General features: G+C 40.5%; 1 protein-coding gene across 3 annotated transcripts in view; it reads left to right on the top strand.

Annotated features, from left to right (window-relative positions):
* LOC121855926 (dynein regulatory complex subunit 4-like) overlaps positions 1-24,826 on the top strand; it is a 296,945-nt gene that overhangs the window by 74,489 nt on the left and 197,630 nt on the right. For all 3 annotated transcript variants that reach the window (XM_042351134.1, XM_042351133.1, XM_042351135.1), the window contains exon 5: positions 19,445-19,588. In XM_042351134.1, the coding sequence (XP_042207068.1) occupies positions 19,445-19,588 (144 nt within the window). The remainder of the gene's footprint in view (positions 1-19,444; positions 19,589-24,826) is intronic.

Here is a 24,826-nt window from a genome sequence, read left to right as displayed (position 1 = left end):
CATTTACTATTCGTTAGGTGACTGTAAAGTAGCTGCTTTGGCAGTCTACTGTCATCCATGCGGGTAACATGGCTGGTCCAACGTAGTTGTTCGTGGATAATGGAAGCCTCGATGCTCCTACAGTTGGTGTCAGCTACAATACTGGCATTTGTTCTCTTGTCTTCCCAGCGAACATGGAGGATGGAACGTAGACTACGTTGTTGAAAATTTCCTGTGCTTTGAGGTGCCTCTTGTATGTGACTCATGTCTCGCTGCCATATAGCAGGGTGGGGAGGATTCACTGCTTGATATACATGCAACTTTGGAGATAATTTCAGCTCCCTACAGAAGAAGACACAGGTATGGAGTCTGCCAAAGGCTTGAGATGCACATCTGATCTGACGTTGAATCTCTTCACTGATGTCCGTGGTGGTGGATAGGTGGGAACCAAGATACTGCAAGTGCATAACATTAGAGAGGGTAGTACCGTTGAGCTTGATGGATGGTGGAGATGTGGCTCAACCAGGGACAAGCTGAAAGAGAATCTGAGTCTTACGTACATTCACCTCATGCCTGAAGTGTGTATATGCATCTGTGTAGGTGTTCAGGATCTCCTGTAGGTCGCGTTCAGTGTGAGCGACAAGGGTAAGATCATCTGCATGCTGAAGTTCAGTAATGGAAGCTACCGACACCTTTGTTTCCTCCCTGGAGTCGTCTTATGTTGAAAAGGTCCTTCATCCGGTACTCAATGTCCACCTCGCTGGCTAAATTGGCACTGGCACGAGTAAGGAAGGCAGCCAAGAAAATGAAAAAGACAGTTGGTGCCAGTACAAATCCTTGTTCTACCCCTGTTTTAATGGGGAAAACTCAGACTGGGTGCCATTGTGCAAGACATTGCCATTCATGCCATCCTGCAGTTGCCTCACGATAGCGATGAATTTTGGCGGGCAGCCAAAATGGCTGAGGTTCCACCAGAGGGCTTCCCTGTTGACCAAGTTGAAGGCCTTGGTTAGGTCGATGAATGCCATGTATAGGTCACGACACTGTTCTCTGCACTTTTCCTGTATCTGGCGGGCAGCAAACATTATGTCAGTGGTGCCACATGATGGTCTAAAGCCACAAGTGGATTCTGGGAGGAAGTCTTCTGCCTCAGGAAGAAGTTTGTTTAGGAGGACTCGGGCGATAACCTTGCCAGCTACGGACAACAGTGAGATCCTGCGGTAGTTGCCACAGTCTGACCGGTCTCCTTTGTTCTTATAAATATTGATGATGGAGGCTTCTTTAAGTGCTTGGGGGATTTCCTCCTTTTCCCATATATTCTCCAGGAGAGAGTGGAGATGGCTGGTAAGCAGAGGTCCTCCCATTTTATACACCTCAGCTGGGATTCCATCAGGCCCTGAGGTTTTATTTTTCATCTGTTTGATGACAGGAACTACCTCATCCAGGGATGGAGGATAGCTTGGGTGGGTCAGCTCTGGATGCTGAGGGACCTGCTGGGTTGTCAAGACATCCACATCAGTGTTTCGGTTGAGCAGTGAATGGTAGTGTTCTTTCCAACGCTGAAGGAGGCCTTCGTTTTCTTTAATTATGGAGTTACCGTCGGATGAGCAGAAGGGGAGCTGCGTCACGAGTAATTGGCCCATAAAATGTTTTAGTGAAGTTGAAAAATTCGTGCATCTTGTGCTGATCTGCAATTTTTTTAGTTATTTTTGAACCAGTCTTTCTATAGATTGTGAAGTTCCCGCTGGGCCGCTGCTTTCTTCTTGCGGAAGGTATCAACTTTGGTCCGAGACTAAGGGTTGTTCTCCCAGTCAGTTAAAGCATCACTTTTATCATCGATGAGTACATTGATTCCCAGGTCATTTTCATCTAACCAGTCCTGGTGTATTCTTTCAACCTGGCCGAGGGTCTCTTTGCAGGTTTTGTCATGACAGTCTTGAGAATATCCCATTCGGCACTGGGAATTGGGTTGTTTGTTGTCGGGTTGTTTATCAGTCCATATTCGAGCTGCTCTCTGAAAGCATGTGCTACCGTTGGATCCTCCAGATGTTTGCGTTAAAACCTCTTCTGGAGTCTTGCTGCCTTCGCCATTTTGAGATGACGTGAAGTGAGAGCTTGTCTCTGACGAGCCGATGATCAGTGTCACAGTGGTCTGAGCCATGCATGGCACGGTTGATGAGGATATCTCAGTGATCTCTTTCTCTGACAAGGATGTAGTCAATGAGATGCCAATGTTTGGATCGTGGGTGTTGCCACGAACCATGAACTTTTCCGCCTCCCGAAACAAGGTATTGGTGATACAGTAGAAAGCCGATTTAAAGCAATTCAATTTAAGATTATTGATTTAAAGCGACACCCACAATTAAGGACAATGTTTTAATTTAAAGCGAATCTTTCCTATTTTGCGCGAGTCAATCTGGCGCATCATATTTTAAAATTCGCAGCTAATGTTTCTCTGGGCACGCTACACTGTCCTAATGGCAAAGCTGTACTGTACGTGTATTCAAAATAATGTACTAAATGATTACTAAAATTTTGGAATAGTGCAAACTATAGCATGATTATATTCAAATTAATCACTATCTTATAAGAATTCCAGTAATGTAAATTATATTCTCCCCGGTCACTTCTGTGAAATTTTAGAAACAAAAAAATATAAACTCAATCTAAAGAACATAAATAAACAAATAAATACTTCACTAAACCTTCAGCCCCAACTGTCAAACATGTCACCTCCCCTTCCTCCCTCCTTCCCTCTCCCCCATCTTCCCAGCCAGGGTTTGGTGATTTTTTGGCTATAAGTTTTTATCTTACATAATATCACAGTTAGGAGAATATAATTTGCATTGCTAGAACCCTTGCGAGACAGCGAATAATTTGAATATAAACGTCATACATTTTGCACAAGAGATAAAAAATTTTGCCATTTGTAATATGTTCGAAATTAAAACTAAAATTTGTTTGTCTAATGCGAACTATAGCATGTATGTATATTCAAATTAATCACTATCTTATAAGAATTCCAGCAATGTTAATTATTTTCTCCCATGTCAGTTCAGTGACATTTTATAAGAGAAAAACTTAGTCACTCTTAACGACAGATAAATAAATAAGCACTAGACCTTGGCATCAACTGACAAACATATCACCTCACCTCTCCCCTCCCCCCTCCCATCTTCCCATCAGCTCATCACAAGTAAACAGACCATTTCATGTCCCATAATTTTAGCTGTGTTGATTTATGAGTGTTTGTTTTAACATAATACTACAAGAAACAATGTTTTGTTTATTCTAGGAGATGGGCTGAGGTGCATCTGGGTAGACTCAGTCTTTTTAGTATTTTTTGTTTCTCTCAAGTACCAAACTAAATGATTCCATTGAAACAACACTTCAATTTTGTGCGAATTCGGTTTAAAGCTACCTCTCTTGGAACGTATCTCCTGTTATATCGACATTCCACTGTATTGAGGTTGTGTGCAGCACACTTGGTGAGGAGTAGGCCGTTCGGATTACACTTGCCTAGTCCATTTCTCCCTATGGTTCCCTGCCAAATATCAGCATCTCTGCCAACTCTGGCATTGAAGTCACCAAGGAAAACGACCTTATCTTCTCTGGGGAAAGAAGTTAGTACTTTGTTGAGGACGGCATAAAAGGCCTCCTTGATGTCATCCTCTGCATCCAGTGTTGGGGCGTATGCACTGATGAAAAAGGCATGACGTGAGTGATTCAGTGGGACTCGGAGCATCATGAGGCGCTCGTTGATCCCAATAGACATTTCAGTTAGTCTGTATTGCATGTGTTGGCGGATGGCAAAGCCAACTCCATAAATGCAGTTTTTCTCCGCAGCAGGATTACCCTTCCAGAAGAAGGTGTAGCCAGACCCCCGTTCTGTGAGTTGACCCTCGTCTGGGAGCCGGGTTTCACTAATGGCTGCTATGTCGGTTATACCTAGCCAGCTCTTTTGCCACAAGGGTGGTTCTTCTTTCAGGACGCTCATTTGTGTCAGTATCCAGAAGGGTCCTGACATTCCATGCAGCGATCATAAGAGATTGTATAGTTTGTTTTTGTTTGGATCTGTGATTTTAATTGTGTTTTCGACTGCATAAAGATGACCTTATGCCCAGTCAGGTTGATTTTTTAGGCAGACTATGTTTAGGGCACCTTTTCTAGCCTCATCCCCATATGGGGCTAGCAGAGTGGCTCCTCGAAAGGGCTGCTCAGTCGCATAGACAGGAACGGATTGTACTGCTTCCTACATCCAGTGAATAAACGACCATCATATCTGTTGACAGGTGTGATGAGCTGGATGATGACTGCGCATGAGTTGATTTATGTGGTGAGGCAGGAGCACAGGCTGCAACGACACATCTTGGCTCTCCTCTTTCTTGGTCCAGTGATGCAAGTGTTGCAATGTCTGGGGAAGGGAGAGTTGCAATGGACTGCCAATGGCCCAGTATGTTGGGTTTCATCTTAGTAGCCTGTCCATCAGGCATTGCCTTCATCTGCTGGTGTAGTCGTTGGGTGCCCATGGTGTTCATCTCTTCCACCTATACCGCCCTTAGGGTCTTGTTGGAGCTTTGTAAGCATGTCTGCCTGATGTGGGGCTCCACCGTAGATTTTTTGTTCAGGGTTTGCTCCCTTAGCCTTATACCTACCAAGGTTAATCCGCAAAGCAGCAGGGCAGTGGTTGGTAGGTGCCAGGATGTGTCCACATGTCAGTGGGCTTATGCAACATCCCTCTGGGGCCCACTACTACTCCGAGATCCCCTGCTGGTCTTGCCTGGGCCCATGAGGTACCCAGTTATTGTGTGTTGCCACGAGGAGGCACAGCAGGAGTTTTGATGGCTGTGTACTGGCAGGGGAAGACTCATGCAAGTTGCTTCCCTGTTCGCCACGAGGGCTAGCCATTTGCGATAGCTGATAGCGAGAGGAGCAGGCTTAAATATCCAAAACAGAATTATGTAAAGCATTTTAGAATCTCAGCTTCTTTAAATTAATTTTAGGTACAGGTACTGTACAGTCAACCCTCACATTACGCGGTCCCGCATTCCGCGGTTCACCGTTAACGCGGTGCCTTGCCAGAACCTCACGTGCTCACATTACTCGGTCGTGAACCCCATTACGCGGAGAGTGTCCAGCGCGACGCTATTTTTAGATTTGCCCCACGCGCCACCCACCCGCCCGCCTGCCTGCCTCTCCCTCCTCCTCCCTCCTCCTCCCTCCTCCTCCCTCCGCTTGGGCAAGCGGCGCGATAAGGTTGCGCAGTGTGTGTCTTTGTTGCGTTATCACTGACGTCATATGACGTATCAGACCTGTGATTGGCCATGCATCCCTACCCCCCTCTGCTGCTAGCTGTAATTGGCTTAAAGTATTATGACGTGTCCACCCGGGGGAGGGAGGGAGGGAGGAGAGACGACGCTTGACCTAGCCGCGGCAGTTTCATCCCTCCAGGCCACTCCGTGTAAACGCGCATCCATTGTTCCGTAAAATGGCTTCCGCCGGACCACCACCCCCAGAGAGAAACCTTTCCTTACCTGGACCCAGCGGCACTAAACCAAAGAAGACACGACGTTCCTTAAGCTACGAGGTGAAGTATAGCATCATCCAAGAGTTGGAGAAAGGAACAAGGCAGGTTGATTTGGCGCGCCAGCATGGCGTGAACGAATCTACGATCCGGACTATAAAGAAGGATTCAGCCAAGATAAAGGAGCACATGAAGATCACAAAGTCTACAGGTGCTTCTATGATCAAGTATTTTCACAACCAGGTGCTTCTCAAGACAGAAAAATTACTTGTGAGGTACTTGGTGCGTCAGGCGCGACGGAACATGGCGGTCGACACGCGCTCTGTGAAGGACTACGCACGTGAACTGTACATGGCAGTGGCACGAAAGATGGGAACTTCAGAGCCCAAACCCTTTAATGCTTCCTCTGGGTGGTTACAGAGGTTTAAGATCCGGAACAAGATCACCAATATAAACATTGGTGGTGAAGAAGCGAGTGCTGATCGTGCTGCGGCTCGGGAATTTCCTCCGTTTTTACGTGAGATTATGGAGGAAGGACAGTACAGTGACGACCAGGTGTTTAACATGGACGAATCTGGTCTTTTCTGGAAAAAACTACCTTCCAAGTCCTTCGTTGTGAAGAATGCCAGCAGGATTCGGGGCCGGAAAATGCAGAAGGAACGCATCACTGTCCTGTTTACCACCAATGCCTCCGGTACCTGTAAGCTCAAGTTATCGGTGATCCACACAGCCCGCAAGCCGCACGCCTACAAGAGCATGGACATGACCAAGCTAAATGTCCACTGGCTGACAGCACGTAAGGCATGGATGTTCTCTACACTGTCCCTCTCCTGGTTTGATGACTGTTTTGTTCCCGATGTAAAGAAATTCTGTGAGCGACAGAATGTCCCATTTAATATTTTGTCACCCCAACGTAAAAGTGGTCTTCCTTCCTCCCAACACTACGTCTATATTACAGCCCATGGACCAGGAGTTGATTTGCAATGTGAAAGCTGCATTCTCAACAAAAAAATTCCAGCTCCTGAACGACTACACCAACACCAGGGAATAGTTGCTTAACTTGAGTGACACCACCACCGATAGCAAGAGCGACGAAGATGAGGAACAACAGTTAGAACAGCAAAAAATACTCTTCAAACAATTCTGGAGAGTATTTAACATAAAGAAAGCTGTGGACATCTTGGTGGAGTCATGGGATCAGCTGTCTATTGCTACAATTCGTCACGCATGGAGACATGTGTTGCATGGAATACCAGGTGAGAGGAGGAGTCAATCTGTGACTGGTGAGGTTCAGAATGTTGCAGTAGCAGTGGACCTTGCCAGAGAAGCTGCGCAGACTGTTACAGTTCCAGGCTTCTCCGAGACCACCAACGACGACATCCTGGAGGTGATCAGAAATCCTGAAGTGACTGCCGACGAGATGTTGGAAGAAGAACACGTCAGTGAAGAGGAGGAAGAAGGTGCGGCAGTCTCCGAAGAACACAATTTAAGTCATAGTGATATTAAGGGTGCCATGGAGTGTGCAGAGAAGATGAAGTCCTTCCTTTCCCGCGACAATGACGATGACCGCTATGAAGTCTTCCATAACCGGCTGGTGCAGGCTATGGAGCCGTACATCAAGGTGTATCACGACAACATCAACGCCAGCCGTCAGCAAAGCATAACAGATTTCTTCACCCGCAACCCACCACAGCCAGCCCAAGCCAGTGATAGTGACAGTGAAGTTGACTTTGAGGGATTTGTCAGGGAAGCCCTGACAACTGTAAGTGACAGTGATGATGATTCACCTAGTAATGGTGATTCACCTGAGGGCCAGTAATCTGCCCTCTGCCTCGGAACCAGCCTCCATCCCCGTATGCCGACCCATCTCTTCTACTACCGTAAGTGTTCCACATAATTTTTAGTTTTCTAACCTTACCTTTATTTTTCCTTTGTTAACCTTTATCTTTCCTAACCTAACCTCTTCTATATTACTTGTTTTTTCATACCATCATAAAGTTAAGATAAAATTTTTACTGCAACATAGTTATGTGTCGTCAAAAAGTGGAGTTTGGGGATCGGCCTGGACTCCATTTCAATTAATCCCATATGTTATGTTGTTCACTTTCCGCGGTACCCTCCGGGTTACATTAGCCGCGTAAAGTGAGGGTTAACTGTATATGCAAACAGCAACTGACGTCTTACGAAAAGTGAAGGAGAAGAGAGGGGATTCGATGGGGGAGGAAGAATAAGAGGGTAGGCTAGGTGAGGTGGGTGGTCAAGGTGCTAATGGACACATGAAGATCAAAGGGAAAGATCACTGTCATTGCCACTGCTACCTGACCTGACCTGACGTCACCTCACCTCATGAGACTCTAGGTATGTGACCGCGTGGTGTCTCCCCACACCCATACTGTACCCTTCATGGGTCCACCCATACCATACCCTGACTATGGTCAGTAAATAATTGATATAAAAATATTTTATTACAGTAATTTGCCATACACATTAAAAGTCTTTGTTTGGGGCATGTAACGAATAAAAAAAATTTTGTTTTCAATTGTATTGGAGTAAAAGTATTAGAAAACCATACTTAAATAAAAGTAAAAGTACTAACAAATATGAGTATTTTTAAAAAGTGAATACCCAAAAATGTTACTTGAGTACAGTACTCAAGTAAATTTATTTAGTTACTTTACAGCTTGGTTATGGTTATGCAAAGCAGTGGTTAATGGAAAGTCAGTTACAGGGTATACCTGTACACTAGTCCCAAAACATTTGCGAGAGATAGGTTCCTGGGACACCTGCGAATGTAGAATTTTGCAAATAACATTCTTTAGTACCCTGTCTTTATTATTATACAGTGAACCCTCACTTTACGCAGTCAATTGAACCCACGGCGGCCCGCGTAAAATGAGAAACACGTAAAGTGAACAACATAACATATGGGATTAATCGAAATAGAGACCAGGCCGACCCCCAAACTCCACTTTTTCAGACACAATACTTACGTTGTAGTAAAAATAACTTCTTAATTTTATGATGGTATGCACACACAATTAATAATTAAGAGAAATATCAATAATATTAGGTTTTTTAACACTTACATTAGTCGAAAAGATGGCTGGGCACACGGGGATGGGGGGTTGTATCACTATCCACCACAGAGGCTTGCAGGGCCTCTTTGTCAAACCCCTCAAAGTCCATATAAGTCCATATCCTCACTATCATTATCACTATCACTGACTTGGGCCGGCTGTGGTGGGTGGCAGGTGAAGAACTCGGTAATGTTTTGATGACTGGGTGACCTTGTGCGCACCCTGCTCGCGCCGCTCTCCGCGTAAAAGGGTACACACACCGCGGAAAGTGAGCATTCCGTGTTCAGCAGGGTACCGCGTAAACGTGGAAACGCGTAAAGTGGGACCGCGTAAAGCGAGGGTTGACTGTAGTGTACCATAAATTAGGGACCAAAAAAATAGAAACAAATACTCTTTTTAAGCTCTCTAATTACTACTCAGGTATGTACAGTCACTTTATACAGTTGTGTTAATAAAAAATAAATAAAATGAGAAGCAAGTAAATGTGGTGTGATGTTAGTGAAGTTAACTGGATTGCAGTAGCAATGATGCATCATCTGCTGGTTGCTTCACATGGCCCATACTGTACCACCACCACTGCACCATCAATACACATGTGTTCTCTGATTCTATATAAGAGTCTGCCAAGAACCATCCTCTCCTAACATAAATGGCTTCACCCATGGTAAAGGTGTACATAATTGCACTCACCACATTCCTAACTGTGCATGGTGATGAAAGGCACAGATAAACCACATTTCTTGACCTAAAAGCTGCATTTGATATTGCCAATAGGCAACTGATATTGTACGAACTAGCCAAAATGGATATAGGAGGTAGGCTGTTACACTGGATAAGTGGTTACCTAACCAACAGAAGGGCTGCTGCACTGTTTCAGGGTTACAAAAGTGAAGTTAAAGATATGCAACTTGGTACCCCTCAAGGTGGAGTACTTAGCCCCACTTTGTTCAATGTTCTTATGAATGCATAATTAAATTTAATACCAGACAACCCCAGCAATATCTCAATCAGCTATGCTGATGATATTCTTATACATACTAAAACTCATCGTGAAATGCAAACCACCCTGAACCATGTATACGCAGCCTGTGAACACCTCGGTCTTATTATCTCCACTGAGAAAACTAAGGTGTTCAACAAACAAGCTGGTAACCGCAAACGCGGCCCCACCAAGTTCAAGATAGGTAACAACACTATTGACTATACTTCTTCTTTTAAATATCTTGGTGTTTCCGTCCCTTGTACCCTACCTGCCATACAACAGCTAACCCGCCAATGTACTGACAGACTGAGACCTCTTAGAAGTGTAGCGGGGTACAGCCCGCACTATGGTGCTAATATTAGAATTGTTAAAACAATGTACCTAGGCTATATAAGATCTCTGATAGATTACCACACACCAACACTGGTCATTCGTGACGGGAAAGGCGTTGACAAGCTCGAGAAAATGCAAAATAAAGCCCTCAGAATTATCCTAGGATGTCCCATGAGCACTAAAGTACTTAATATGAGGAAAGAACTAGGTATACCCAGTGTTAAAGATAGAATAATTGAAGTCAACCTCATGATAGCCCTGAGGCTTCTGCGTGGTGATCCTGATAACATTGTTTCCTTAAAATTGCTAGAATGTATGAACCATGGGACTACTGAGTCTAAATGGATCCAAACTACAGCTACACATATGAAGATGTTTGGACTAGACCACCTGTACAAAGTTGAGACACAACAGCGCTTCCTGCCACCCTGGCGGACAGTTCCCTTCGATATCACAATACCGACGTATCCGCCTAAAAAATTAATTATACAAAGCATTTATCTCCAACACACTGCCAAATTGAGAGCTCTTGAACACATACACACTCTACAGACTCATGATAATATCACACAGACCATCTACACTGATGGATCTCTAAACACCACCTGTGGGAGGGCTGGAAGTGCTATTGTTGTGACTCAACCTGACGGTAATATAATTGAGAAAGGAGTTAGAATTAACAACTGGGCATCCACTCTACAAACTGAATTAGTTGCCATACTCACAGCTATTAAATTCATTGAAACCACTGTTACTGACAGTCTCATCATCACTGACTCTCTATCCTCACTAATTGCCCTTGGCACCCTCGACTCAGGTTGTCACGCTCTTGTCTCTGAAGCCAGACACAAATATGCGTGCCTTGTTGACCGGGGTGTCAAGGTCAAACTGTTGTGGATCCCCTCTCACATAGGCCTCAAAAAACATGACAGAGTTGATGCCCTCGCCAAACCCGCGTCTAACAAAGACACCGTTGAATACAATTTGGGTCTGTCAAAAAGAACCCTTAAAACTGTAATTAGGAAAGAACTTATTGATGAGTTTGACGCAAGTAGACAAGTGCAAACAGGCACTAGTCGATCCATAGTTTACCATGATGAGATGTATCAAGTGAAACATGTATATGGAGCAAGTAACAAGATCACTAGATTACAAGATGTTGTAACCGCTAGATTAAGGTTAGGATATAAGTACCTTTGGCAGTATGTTCCTCAAGCAGATGTAAACAAAACTAAATGTAAAGTGTATGGCCATACATATGGCCACACACTTGAACACTACATCCTCGACTGTGTGAAGATAGAACCTTTTAGGGACAGGTCCAAGCACACTGTGTGTGAAATGGCACAACACTTCATCTCTAATGGCAAGATAGCTGACATATTAAGATTGTATCCACTTTTTTGCACTTAGTAACTATATCAATTCTCATGTACAGAACCAAATACGCAATGTGCTTGAATACCTCTCACGTAAATGTGAATAACAAAGTGTGAGGCCAGACATACTGCCTCACACACCTGTACTCATGCATTTGTGAATAAGTTACCCTTTATGTATAGAACTAAACAAATAATGTAAATGAAATACTGTGTAACATTCAGTGCCATAATATCCTGGCAACAGGGGTTAATTATTATGACCCTTTGTAAACCCTACTCTGTAATCCTTTTGTGCTACCGCTCACAGGATGAGTGTGGGGTGCACAATAAAGTAGCCGCTGTAAGCGGCAAAATCAAAATCAAATCAAATCATCAATACACACATGAACGCACTTCTGACATGCAACACTGTGAATGAAACATGCATGCATACTAAATATTAGGTTTTCCTGTAACAAACTTATGACTTGGAAGAATATGTAATTTATCCCAGTCATAGTGTAATATCAACATTGTGGGAGCAAAATAATTAAGTGTTACTTAAGTATATAAAGTATACTTTTCTTACCTCATAATGGCTGCTGTAGAGACCTTAGTAACGATACTGAAGATATTACTGCTCCTCCTTTAAGACCTCTGGACTGGGATCATCCAGAATGTGTGAGGAAGGCTGGCAGGTGAGGAAGCTGTATCAGTGGAGTGAAGGGGAGAGGCAGGCTGTGAGTGTGGCAGAGGTGATGCAGATGACACTGGGCTGGTTGGTGAGGAGAGAGACGGGGGAGGGGATGGATCTCTTAGTTAAAAACATTGTTTTTGTCAATTGTGTCACTTTCTATTTAAGTTCATTATAAATTTCTTGATAAAGTTGTAAGACATTCTCTTTATTCCGCTTAATTCTGATGCTTACATATGATGTAAGACTATGGTCTTACGTCATATGTTAAATTTTTGACACACCTGATTTATGTGCACTCTCCATACACTTAACGTCTTCTCCATCTTCTCCATACCTTTATCACATATCTGATGTGTAACTTTAGCACTGTGTGGTGCACTGTTAGCAACACTACTTCAATTTCCTTGCCTTGCATCTTTATGGAACCAACAGTTGACTTATTAACTTAAAGTGCACGGCCAACAGCTGACACGTGCTGATGCCTATATCAAGTTTATCTAACACTTCAATTTTCTGTGTCAGAGTTATGACTTTCTTAACTCTCTTTGCACTAGATGCACTACCACCAATTAATGGCCTTTTGGGAGCCATGACAGTTATAATTAATGTTAGAATTGCTCTCAGACGAGACTGGCGGGCAATGCGAGAGGACTCTCTGACGAGACTGGTGGGGGAAAACATCCACTCGGGATGCAGCATGACACCATGATGTCACATTATAGTGGATGCCGCAAGTTTTAAAATAAGCACCTTACCTTTTTATATTATTTTAACCCTCTCGTGCATGATGATGCAATTCGCCTCATATTCATGATAAGATGAACTTCATGGTGACACAAATCGAGTCACCAAACTCTTAAAAAATTCGCCCAAAATTCAATTTTCAACAGAATTACGAAAAATTTTGATGCATCATAGTAGTAGATAAGTTCTATCAAATAAACTAATTGGCACCTCTTGAGGCCTATAGGAAGGGAAGACCGGAACAATAAATGCGCAGTATTATCTCAGTAGTCAGACTGTTGGAGTTTCAGGTTACCTGTGGAATCACTAATTAAAGGTGAACTGGAAGCACCATTCATAAATGTTCATGAGTACTGTTTTCAAACACAAATGGTCTTTTCTCCATTTATTAAGAAAATAAACTATTGCACAATTACTAGAATATCACCGTAATTTACACTATGAGCTGTGAGTGTGAATAAAAATGGACGAAGCTTATGTGAAATTAGCTTTGTAGGCACATGTCTAGTGGGCGTGAGAGACAGGAACTGACTGGCCAAGGGCCGGCTACTTTATTCATGACTCTGCAATCAAGAGACGAGAGTTCAGTGGAAATATGCTGTCACATGTCCAACAGATGACTACTCACGGCTCTTAGGAAAGTTACCATGGGTGATGTAATTATATAAACCTAATGTATATAACACACATTTATATAAGTATTACTGTCTATTAGACAGGGGCTAATACAAGACCGTGAATGTAAGCTGTGTCCATTTAAACTTCCATAACTCTGTGCGGGCTGTGTCAACTCTTGGATTACAGTGCTTACTCTACTCCTTGAAATAATTTCTTTTTAGTGTTAGAGGAGTGAAGTGATGGTTGTGTAATGTAATATTTTCTACATTTTTAAAGGGAAAATGTTTAGTTTTCATAAGCTGTTACCGTATCAGGCTATACAACCTCGTTATAGTGACAATGTCTCGAAAAAAGTTTCAGAAAGAGGATGAATTTCTAGACTTACATGAATTTTATCAGTACCATTCTCTTCATTATAGTGTTGGCTACAAGATGCAATATAATTTATATCGATATAAAACATAGGGAAAAAAATCTACCATTTGGGAAACATTTTTTTGCTATTTTCTCAAAAAAATATTGGTCATATCAGAAATCTGATTAATGTGTTGGAAAGCTCATAAAATTTCACTTCTAGCCGTGGTAAGTACTTAAAAAGTTGGCTCAGACAATTTTGAGCTAGGAGGTTGTGAACATATTGGTGTGTATTTTCTCATGTTTATTAGAAATGACGAAAAATAGCTATACAGTATTACCCCGCTTTACGCTGTTTCACTTAACGCGATATCTCATATACGCGGTGCCTCGCCAGAACCGAACTTTCACTTAACGCGGTTCATCTACTCATCTACTCATATACGCGGTGAAGTATAATATTTTTTTTTTTTATCTAGCTCATAAAATTCATACAAATTACCCGGCCAGAATATAATTTACATTGCTGGAATTCTTACAGTATGATGATCATTTTGAATATAAACATCATAGATTTTGCATTAGACATACAAATTTTAGATATAATGTTTACTCTGAGTAAATATGTTATCTTTTGTGCAAAATATATGGCATTTATATTTAAAATATTCCTGGTCTTACAAGGAATCCAGCAATGTCAATTATATTATCCTAACTTTAGTTTGAGGTATTATTTATTACTAAAAAGGTAAATATTCTGGTTTTCCCACACATCTGGTAGGGAGGGTTGGTGGTGGGTGGGGGGGAGGGAGGGACCGACCGACCATCTGGCACGGTGTGAAGAATATTTAATTTTTTTTCATTAACTGAAGATATTTGTTTTAGCTCATAAAATTCATACAAATTACCCGGCCAGAATATAATTTACATTGCTGGAATTCTTACAATTTGATGATCATTTTGAATATAAACATCATAGATTTTGCATTAGACATACAAATTTTATATATAATGTTTACTCTGAGTAAATATGTTATCTTTTGTGCAAAATATATGACATTTATATTCAAAATATTCCTGGTCCTACAAGGAATCCAGCAATGTCAATTATATTATCCTAACTTTAATCTGAGGTATTATTTAATACTAAATGTTAAAATCTAGTTTTTCACCCAACATTTCTCTTGTAGGGAGGGTTGGTGGGGGGTGGGGGGGATGGTTGGGACGGACCGACCATCTGGCGCGGTTGGAAGAGGGGGGAGGCAAGGTGGGGTACTTTGATTGACAGATAGTGTCGTGAAGAATTTTTTTTTTTTTATTAACTGAAGATATTTGTTTTAGCTCATAAAATTCATACAAATTAACCGGCCAGAATATAATTTACATTGCTGGAATTCTTACAATTTGATGATCATTTTGAATATAAACATCATAGATTTTGCATTAGACATACAAATTTTAGATATAATGTTTACTCTGAGTAAATATATTATCTTTTGTGCAAAATATATGACATTTATATTCAAAATATTCCTGGTCTTACAAGGAATCCAGCAATGTCAATTATATTATCCTAACTTTAGTTTGAGGTATTATTTATTAAAATCTAGTGGTTTTCCCCCAAAATTTCTCAGAGAGGGAAGAGCCAGCAGTGTAGTGTGAGAAGAGGGGGAGGGAGTTGAGTCCATTATTTGAATGGACATTAACTTGGCGACTGTATTTCTCTATTTCTCTTAAGTATTAATTGTGTGCATGTACCATCATAAAATTAAGATGTTATTTTTACTAGAACATAGGTATTGTGTCGGAAAAAGTGGAGTTTGGGGGTCGGGCCAGTCTCTATTGGAATTAATCCCATATGTTCTGTTGTTCCATTTACACGGATTTCACTTAACGCGGTACCCTGTGGGTTCAATTGACCGCGTAAATCGGGGTACTACTGTATACTTGTATTATTATTTGTTTTTTAGCTTATGTTGCAGAGCAATCAGTTACGAAGCCAAAGGTATATGGTTTATGCCAATAAAAACAATTTTTGGGGGGAGAAATTGATAAAGCCAAAAAAAAATATTCACTGTGCACTGTCTCACCTGCCCTGGGGCCCCAGAGATGTGATCTTGGAACTGGAAAACTTTGAACTTATCTCGTACGCGAGAGGGTTAATAGATAAACACCTCTGGGGTTGTTTCACAGATACCGTATATACTCGTCTATAACCCCCCTTCGTATATAGGTCGACCCCGATTTTTTGACCAAGAAATCGTTAATTTATGATATTCCTCATTTATAGGTCGACCCAAGTTTTTGAGGGTAAAGGAACAACAAAACCTTCAGTAAAAACACTCTACGTCCTATAAACTTGTTTACCATTTATTATTACGACACTTTACAGTAAAACTCGGGTAATTTCAACAAAAATATTGTATATTTCCATTCAAGTCTTTATTCAAGTCAATTAGGAGGGAATGTTATTGTAATACAATAGTTTTTTAACTGAAAACCATTCGAAAAGCGATTACGGTAACATCTTTTGAACGAAAGAAAGCAAAAGTCATTGTTTTCATCACAATTTTTATCCCACTTTCCACTGTAATACGTACGTCATTTCAGCAAAAAATATTACATTTCCGTGAATGTATTATATCAACCACAGTATGAATAGAATATCACTATATAACTGTATTTTAACCGAAAACTATTAAAAAAGCGAGTAACATATCTTGAACATCGGAAGGTTAGGTAAAATCTTTTGTTTTCTGCATGTAGTTTATCCTAATTTACATTGAAATACATCACGTTTCAGCAAAACTACTATTTATTTCTGAGAATATGGAAATGTAATATTTTTGCTGAAATGACGTACGTATTCAGTGGAAAGTGGGATAAAATCGTGACAAAAACAATGACTTTCGCTTTCTTTCGTTGAAAAGATGTTACTGTAATCGCTTTTCGAATGGTTTTCAGTTAAACACTGTTGTATTACAATAATATTCTATCCTAATTCACTTGAGATGTAACAGTTTTTAACTGAAAACGATTCGAAAAACACGTGTACCGTCTAGCTGATACGGCAGAGCCCTGGTCGCGGAGGCTTTGTTTGCATCGGCCCTTCTTAAGCAGCTTTTAATTTTAGCGTACGTTGAAATTGTGTTTACCGGTATATTCTTATTTTCTTGCTTCTTATTTTCCAGAAATATGACAAGTTTGTATATAATACAATGTTACGGTACTTTTAATTTACAAGTATTCATTTTTAAAAATACAGAAGACACCAAACAAATACCAGTACTACGGTTATTTGCGTGACTCTCCCGCCAAAAAAGACCAAACAGCTGGTACTCTCTCCCTCAGCCCTACCAAAAATAGCCCAACGACATCTTTCTTGTTTATTCTCTTCCAATTTCTCACTTTAACTGGTATTTTTTACTTCATATTGCCTACATCAGATAAACTACAGTAATTGAGGATAGACACTGTTATATATTTGATTACCGGGTCCTGGCAGGTGCCGTTAGAACCACCTGACCCTACCAACAGTGTTGCAAGTCAGACAGCATTTTTTTAATCATCCATGTGCACGAGAAAGGATGGATGGATGAAGGCGGCATACAAATATGGCTTAAAAAAGTCTGGAACTTTAGACCAGGGGGACTGCGCAAAGAAAAAAGTCTTTTTGTGTGGGATATGTTTCGGTCACATCTTGTTGACAGTGTTACTGCTGGGATTAGGAAGGAAAACACTGATACAGCTGTGATTCCTGGTGGATTAACAAGTCTTGTCCAACCACTGGATGTTTCCATAAACAAACCATTTAAAGATGCGGTAAGAGTGAAGTGGAACAACTGGATGATAGAAGGCGATAAGACATACACAAAGGGAGGCAACATCCAAGCTCCATCACTAGCAACATTATGTGAATGGATTGTAGAGGCCTGGGATGCAATCAGACCAGAAATTGTGGTGAAATCTTTTAAGAAATGTGGGATTTCGAATGCTCTTGATGGAACAGAAGACGACTTGTTGTGGGATTATGAGGCTAATGAGAGCGTGAATGAGGATGAAGATATTGATGATCCTATGGCTGATGATGGTGTTGATCCATATGACGATGCTGTTCAAGGAGAGGACTGGGAGGAGCTGTTTGGTGCTGCAGATGATAAGGAAAATGATTTTGATGGATTTTAATGAAAATATTCAGAAATATGGTATCGTAGTATTTATTCAAGTCAATTAGGATAGAATATTATTGTAATACAACAGTTTTTTTAACTGAAAACCATTCGAAAAGCGATTACGGTAAAATCTTTTGAACGACGAAAGAGAGTCATTGTTTTCGTCACAATTTTATCCCACTTTCCACTGTAATACGTACGTCATTTCAGCAAAAATATTACATTTCCATATTTATTTCTGAGAATATATTCATTCAGGCACAGTTAAGGTAAAATATACTTGTGATGTAATATTTTAATGAAAATATTTATAAATAAGGTATCGTATTTTTCTTTTGTTTCAAATTTAATTAACAACGATTGATGTTTCAAATTTAATTAACAAAAATTTATGTATCTATAAATAAAATTTTAAAAAAGAATACTTTATGTTTTACATACTCCTGTGCATACCATACCATGCATTTGGCTACTTTGGGCTTGCTATGATGACGCAAGAGATCTGCCCTGGCAACTGTACCGACACTCACAGCGGGTGGTGCGTTGGTGCATCGTTTCCATTGTTTACTGGTAGTTACTGGTAAATATTTTTCAACCTAACGAAACTATTACCCGTATAGAGGTCGACCCCCAACTTTTTGCCAAAAAATTTGGTCTTAAGAACTCGTGCTATACACGGGTATATACGGTAGTTAAATTCGCAAGAGTTGAACTCGCATATGTTGAGGTACTGGTGTACAGTAATGATGTCGGAGGGGCACAATCAGCTCGGGAACAGGGGGCACACTTAGTCCATCTCCCAACCACTTTGCCTCTGACAAAGAATTCACTAAAGGGTTTTCATTTTTACTTCCCAATAGATACCTCATGAAGTGGTTTTACAGTAATATCTGACTTACCATGATGTAGAATGAAGTGATGACTTGTGTTGCTAGGACCATACCAGGCCTAAACCAAACCCAGAGTCAAGTACCTATATCACTGCACTTGACTTTCTTAATTCTTATACACTATATGTATGAAATACTGTACTGAACTTTCTTTATCCACTAAAGTACAGTAATTTATTTAACACTACGACCTCAACTGCATTTACATATTGGACTTTTTTCTGTACAGTATATATACACTTGTACAGTACTTTATTTCTGTACTAGAGTTAATATTATTGTACACTTAACACTGTTTTACACTTTAAACTACTTTACATGGAACAATTTTGCACATTAAACATTAACACTGCAGAGTAAGGATCTTGTACAGACACTGGCTCTGGGTCATCTAGGCCACTTTAATTGTCACTGGCGAATGCCCGGGGTGACATGTGGTGTGGGTCGGGAGCGGGGGAGGTGACATGGTCAACTTGTTACTGCAGTATCTGGCCACCACTTGGTTTACCATGCGCAATGTCAAATTTGTTTCGCAAATCATTTTGTTTTCAAAAGCAGTATTTGTGCCAATTGTTTTGGTAGTCTAACATTAATAAAAATGCCAAATTAATTAAAATTGACAAATCTGAATAATGTATTAGTGATGTTTTACTTTACATTGTAAAACCATTCATAACACAAGATTTAATTGTAACTGTAATCTCGTGCTTCAGGTGGATAGTGAACAAGCATTATTAAATCTGCATCAAGATTCTCTTGCTGAAGAAAATCATGTTGTTCAAGAGAGAGAGGATTTGAGAGCCCAGCTGAGAGAGACTGAGAGTAATTACCTGGCCATCATAGCTAACATGAAGGTGGTAAGTAAATGTAACTTAACTGTTATTCTCATACTGTACTCTGTATTGTTCATTATCTTTATTGCCTGGCTTAGACCCTTTGCCAGAACCATCTTATGATAATACAGGCTTTCAATTATGGCACTCAGTGTCTTTGGCCCTAACTATTGTTCTATTGGCCCAAAATAGGCCTTTGTAGTATTGTGTGATTAATATGCACACCATGTTAAAAGCTTTGGTTCCATCTTTTTTTTCTTGACCTGTCCACCATCTTTGGTCCAGTTACTAGGCATAGGCCTTCATAGCTAAATGGCAAATCCTTGAAATGGTCCTATTTTATGAGTTTAATATTCCCATTGTACAAAAATACTAGACCTGTTGAAATATGTTCAGCAACATCCTTACATCATATTTTGCCCTGGAATTATTTTCTCTAATTAACAGAGAGTGTTGTGCTTATGAATTAATGTGCTTGCTTAACCTAGCTGTCAACAACATCTGGCACTTAAACATTTAAATTATTTCATATAAACTTTTTTGAGGAAGAAATTGCCCTAATAACACACTGTAGCTGTGTTCCTAAAACTGCACACCCAATATGAATCATTGCAGGATAGATAGATAGATAGATTGTATGGTGAGTATTTCAATGTAGAACTTGATAATATAAATATTTAGAATTTGATCAAGATTCGGAATACAGGTAAACCTTTATTTTTGATGGGGTTAGGTTCCTGGAAACTCCATCGCAAATAAAAATATAATAAATCAGGTTCATTATAACATAAGGTTCAATGGGATAAGTTCCTGGCCAATTGGATACCCATATGTATCACCCCCATATGTATCCTGGAATACTACTAGTACAATAACACAATTAAACAGCACTCGCCACATCATAATAATAAGTCTGGTCATCATCACATGTCTCCTTCGAGGCTAAGGGGACTGTTGAAGGTGGAGTGGAGACATTAATCTGAGTCTGAAGAGGCTAAAGACGCAGTGGGGACTGGAGGTCTAGCCTTCGTCCTGGTTGTAAAGATGGTGCAGAACGTGGGCAAGACTGAAGAGGTGTCAGATGAGGAGGGTCCTGTGTGGCTGGGGACCCCAGAAGTCAAGGGATGTGGCTGTGGCTGTGACAGGGGCTTGAAAAAGGAGGTGATTGTTGTCTGGTGTCCCTCCTCCTTCTGCTGGAACAGCATCCTGTAGCACATCATGTCCTTCTCCACAAGTGTCCTCAATGATCAACTCCTGTTGAATTTGGTATCATTCTCAGCCAGCAGACCCTTGGTAGTGTGCACAAATGGTCCATGACAGTGCTCAACACCTTATTTTACAGTGGCTATTTCTCATCCAACTTAGGGGCCGGAAAGTCAGTTTTTGCTGGATTCCCGCCCATGTGGGGGTGAAGGGGAATGAGTGGCACATTATTCCTCTCTACCTGCTTCTGATATGAAGCCAGTAATAAGAACTGCCATCCACTCGAGTTGGCAATGCAGATGGGATGCTGTCGGAGCAAACAAGCCCCTTGACATCAATCCTGCATTGGGTGCCTGGGGATATCAGGGATTGTCACGCCACCAGGAGAATACTTTGGCCCACTTTCATATTGGCTACACAAGGCTGACTCATGGTATATTAATGGAGAGGGCACCCCCTGCCCATTGTGATGACTGCCTGGTCCCATTGGCTGTTCGACACCTCCTGGTGGAGTGTCCCAGTCTCAGAGATCTTCGTAGTAAGCACCTCTCCCAATGCCGGGGAGGGGGGAGACGGGTCTTACCATCTCTCTTTGGTTTCTTGGGGGGTAGGAAGGACGTCCTCTCCTTCGTGGAGGAAGCCCTCGTTCTTCACAAGCTTTGAGTTTTATCTATTAACGTTTAGATGTTTTTTTTTTATATATATAAATTCTTTGTTATTTGTTACTTATGTTTTTTACATTACATTATTTGATTTTAGTCTTTTAAGCCTTTATTTTAATTTGGCGACATATGACCAAAGCTGTTGCATCACTTGAGATAGAATTTACAATCAATCAATGAATACAGAGTGAGCATCATGAGTGCTCGGTTTTCTTCCTCACATGCCTCCCCAGTGGGTGCCGCCTTGACTTGGTGGGGGGGCTTGCTGACAATGATACAGTGAGCAGTACCAGAGGGTGGCTTGGCCTCCCTTCTTTACCTCCTCGGAGGGAAGGAAGGTTTTCCAAACTGGGTAGGTCACCGGAGAGGGCCCAGACAAAATAGCTCCTATCCTGCTGCTGGTTTTGAGAGCAGACCGGCAGCATCGTTCCCAGCCCAGACCACTGGAACTGGAATACTCTCTCATGTGTTTGCCATGCGTGGTATCCCATAATGCTGGGAAGCGGGAGTCCTGGAGGTTGAGCAACAGCACTGCATGCAACACACCTCTTTGTCCTTATTCCAGCTAGATGGGTGGCTTGGTTGGATCCAATCAAGTCAGTTGGCTGTTTACAATGTGGCTAGGGTCAAGCCAGGTATCAGTGGGCTGGTACTCCTGGTGGAGCTGCCATCTTGGCTACGTGGTGGTTTACCCGTGTACTCCCTCGTTACCCTTGGGGTCACCAGGCTACATATACTCAAAAACATTTACGGGACTGTATTTCTTTGTTTACTCCGATCTGTATACTCAAAACAAAATTTGGCATCCAACTCCGCATCCGTATACTGCTTCATAACCCCTTCGTGATATAGGCTAATTTTATTTTATGACCAAGAAATCGTTATTTCAAGATATTCCTCGCTTATAGGCTCCAATTCCAGTTTTTGAGGGTAATGGAACAACAAAAACCTTCAGAAAACTCTCTACGCCCCATAAACTTGTTTACCATTTATTATTTTTCATTTACACTTTACACTGAAACGCAGGTAGTTTCTAAACAAAATATTGCATATTTCATTCAAGTATTTATTCAGGCAATTAGAGGGAATATTATTGTAATACAACAGTTTTTAACTAAAACCATTCGAAAGCTTATTACGGTAACATCTTTTGAACGTAAAGAAAGCTGAAGTCATTGTTTTCGGCTACTTATTTATCCCACTTTCCACTGTAATACGCATTTAATTTCAGGAAAAATGTTACATTTCCGCGGAATGCAGTATATCAAGCACAGTATGAATAGAATATCATTGTAATATAACAGAATTTAACCGAAACTATTAAAAAACGTAATAACATCTCAACATCGAAGCTTAGGTGAAGTCTTTGTTTTCGCCATGCATATTTTATCCTATTTTACATTGAAATACATCAATGCTTCAGCAAAATTACTATTTATTTCCTCGGTATATTCATTCAGGCACAGTTTAGGTAAAATATACGGTATGTAATAGTTTTTTAACTGAAACGATTCAAAAAAACACTTTCCTCTAGCCCTGTTCAAAGAGGACTGGGAGAAGCTGTTTGGTGCTGCAGACGATGACAAGGAAAATGATTTTGATGGATTTTAATGAAAATATTCAGAAATATGGTATCGTAATATTTATTCAAGTCAATTAGGATATTATTGTAATACAATACAACAGTTTTTTAACTAAACCATTCGGAAAAGTGATTACGGTAACATGTTTTGTGGAACGAAACAAAGCTAAAGTCATTGTTTTCATCACAATTTTATCCCACTTTCCACTGTAATACGATGTCATTTCAGCAAAAAATAGTTACATTTCCTCGCGGAAGGTATTATATATCAACCACAGTATGAATAGAATATCACTAATATAACAGTATTTTAACCGAAAACTATTAAAAATACAGTAACATATCTTGAACATCGAAGGTTAGTAAAGTCTTTTGTTTTCTACATGTAGTTTATCCTAATTTACATTGAAATATCACGCTTTAGCAAAAAACCATTATTTGCCTGAGAATATGGAAATGTAATATTTTGCTGAAATGACGCATTTATTATAGTGGAAAGTGGATAAAATTCCATAAAACAATGGTTTCTTTTCGCTCACAAGATGTTACCGTAATCGCCTTTTGAATGGTTTCAGTTAAACTGCTATAATATGGTCAATATTCCCATCCTAATTCACTTGTGATGTAAAAGTTTTTTAACTGGAAAAAACGATCTCTAAAACACGCGGTAATTGCCTAGCTGATAATACGGCAGAGCCCTGGTCGGAGGCTTTAGGTTAGACCGGCTCTACAGCTTAATTTGAAGACGTTGAAATTACAGGTTTATATTCTTATTTCTTGCTTTATTTTCCAGGAAATATGACAAGTTTTATATAATACAATGTTACGGCATTTAATTTACAAGTATTCATTTTTAAAATACAGAAGACACTCAACAAATACTAGTACGGATATTTATGGATTCTCCCGCCTAAAAAAAGACCAAACATGGGTACTCTCTCCTCAGCCCTACCAAAATAGCCCAACATGCTTTTTGTTTATTCTCTTCCAATTTTCACTTTTTTAACTGGTATTTTTACTTTATATTGCCTACACTTCAGATAAACTACAGTAATTGAGTTAGATATTGTTTATAAATTTGATTAATGGGTCCTGGCAGGCATCATAGAACCACCTGGACCCCACCAACAGTGTTGCAAGTCAGACAAGATTTTTTTTTTTTTCACATTTTTGCGTCTCCATTTGTTAATTTTTTTTCTGTGGGTTTGCACAATAGTATACTGTTTTACCTACAGTATTGTAAACGATTGAGAAAAGAAATACTGTAACTTAAATTTTAAAAGGAAAATTTTGAAACTGGCAACTGTGTAGATGACCTGACTCACATCATATATTGATGTTTCAAATTTAATTAACAAAAATTTATGTATCTATAAATAAACTTTAAAAATGAATACCTTTATGTTTTACATACTCCTGTGCATACCATACCATGCATTTGGCTATTTTGGGCTTGCTATGATGACGCAAGAGATCTGCCCCTGGCAACTGTACCCCACACCTCACAGCGGTGGTGTGCGTTGGTGCATCGCTTCATTGTTTACTGGTGTTACTGGTAAATTTTTTTCAACCTAACTAAACTATTACCCGTGATAGGAGGTCGAATTTCAACTTTTTGCCCAAAATTTGGTCTTAAGAACTGCGGCTATACGCTCGTGCATACACGGTATATCGTGATCTAACCGTAACTTACAGCACCTAGGAGGTGCTGTAACTCCCAACCCGGATATAGTAGTTACTATTTCGATTGCATAAGAAAAATTAATAATATATGTTGTAATAATGCTTGTTAGACTTGTTTTATCATAGAATAAT

Source organism: Homarus americanus, unplaced genomic scaffold (genome assembly GCF_018991925.1).
Source record: "Homarus americanus isolate GMGI-L3 unplaced genomic scaffold, GMGI_Hamer_2.0 scaffold19117, whole genome shotgun sequence".
NCBI classification, from domain to species: Eukaryota; Metazoa; Arthropoda; class Malacostraca; order Decapoda; family Nephropidae; genus Homarus; species Homarus americanus.
The sequence above is the reverse complement of the archived record's forward strand: the minus strand, read 5'-3'. Positions and strand labels throughout refer to the sequence as shown.